The following is a 1,965-nucleotide window of genomic DNA, read 5'->3' as shown; positions in this document are numbered from 1 at the left end:
GAAAATATTTAATTTAACCAGACTAATCACTGCTGGGATTTTCTGTGTATTTACAATCACTAGGTTGAGGTAGACGATGTGCCCGCCCTCTAGGGTAAATTAATAATTTAATTATCTGATCAACACTAAGTTAACCTAGAATCCTAGACGATGTACCCGCCCTCTGGGGTAAATTAATAATTTAATTATCTGATCAACATTAAGTTAACCTAGAAACATAGACGATGTACTCGCCCTCTAGGGTTAATTAATAATTTAATTGTCTGATCAACATTAAGTTAACCTAGAAACATAGACGATGTACCCGCCCTCTACAGTGAGAAACTGAAAGTGTGTTTGTTGTTTATAAAGCTTGGTACTTCTACCAGAGTAGTGAGAAACTGAAAGTGTTAAGTGCACGTAAGTTTGTATTATAAACTACGTGTAAAAGAACAGAAAGTTTTAACGTCAAGATCGTTGGGATGTGTACCGATGACAACCACGAGAACCTCACATACTAAAATAACCAAACATAAGCTTACAACATCGCTAAGACTGGAACTGATATCAGAAACTTCGTAGTTTGAATTCAACGTGCCCTAGCTACATTCTACTGGACTTATTTCACGCGCAACCGTTTCTGCTATTGAAGAGACCTGCGTGGTTACTGAATCTCTGGTAGTCCTTGGAGAATTGCTGTTAGATGCGACGTTTCTCGCCAGGTTTCGTTTAAGTTTAAACCGATGAAAGGATCTCTTTAACAGATATTGAACCTAGAAAAAAAAAGGATAATGTCAATGTATGAGCAATGAGACGGATATTAAAAAAAATATAAACCAGTGAATATTTTTCTGAAGAAGGTTCCTAAGATTAACATAATGACTGATCCCATAAGGAAATTATTAATCTAGCCTAGAGGGCGGGTACATCGTCTATGTTTCTAGGTTAACTTAATGTTGATCAGATAATTAAATTATTAATTTACCCTAGAGGGCGGGAACATCGTCTAGGATTCTAGGTTAACTTAATGTTGATCAGATAATTAAATTATTAATTTATCCTAGAGGGCGGGTACATCGTCTAGGATTCTAGGTTAACTTAATGTTGATCAGATAATTAAGTTATTAATTTATCCCTCTGGTAGAAGTACCAAACTTTATAAACAATAAACACACTTTCAGTTTCTCACTACTCTGGTAGAAGTACCAAACTTTATAAACAATAAATACACTTTCAGTTTCTCACTGCTCTGGTAGAGGTACCAAACTTTATAAACAACAAACACACTTTCAGTTTCTCACTACTCTGGTAGAAGTACCAAACTTTATAAACAACAAACACACTTTCAGTTTCTCACTGCTCTGGTAGAAGTACCAAACTTCATAAACAACAAACACACTTTCAGTTTCTCACTATTCGGGTAGAAGTATCAAACTTTATAAACAACAAACACACTTTCAGTTTCTCACTACTCTGGTAGAAGTATCAAACTTTATAAACAATAAACACACTTTCAGTTTGTCACTACTCTGGTAGAGGTACCAAACTTTATAAACAACAAACACACTTTCAGTTTCTCACTACTCTGGTAGAAGTACCAAACTTTATAAACAATAAACGCACTTTCAGTTTGTCACTACTCTGGTAGAGGTACCAAACTTCATAAACAACAAACACACTTTCAGTTTCTGACTACTCTGGTAGAAGTACCAAACTTTATAAACAACAAACACACTTTCAGTTTCTCACTGCTCTGGTAGAAGTACCAAACTTTATAAACAATAAACACACTTTCAGTTTCTCACTACTCTGGTAGAAGTACCAAATTTTATAAACAATAAACACACTTTCAGTTTCTCACTACTCTGGTAGAGGTATCAAACTTTATAAACAATAAACACACTTTCAGTTTCTCACTACTCTGGTAGAAGTATCAAACTTTATAAACAATAAACACACTTTCAGTTTCTCACTACTCTGGTAGAA

General features: G+C 34.7%; 1 protein-coding gene across 1 annotated transcript in view; it reads right to left on the bottom strand.

The window, feature by feature from the left end:
- Positions 1 to 578: 578 nt before the first annotated feature.
- Positions 579 to 1,965, bottom strand: part of LOC111083117 (calcitonin gene-related peptide type 1 receptor-like) — an 8,021-nt gene continuing 6,634 nt past the window's right edge. The window contains exon 5 of the mRNA XM_022379385.1: positions 579 to 752. Coding sequence (XP_022235093.1) covers positions 579 to 752 — 174 coding nt within the window. The remainder of the gene's footprint in view (positions 753 to 1,965) is intronic.

This window comes from Limulus polyphemus, unplaced genomic scaffold (genome assembly GCF_000517525.1).
Source record: "Limulus polyphemus unplaced genomic scaffold, Limulus_polyphemus-2.1.2 Scaffold8237, whole genome shotgun sequence".
NCBI lineage: Eukaryota > Metazoa > Arthropoda > Merostomata > Xiphosura > Limulidae > Limulus > Limulus polyphemus.
This window is presented reverse-complemented; position numbering and strand designations above follow the sequence as displayed.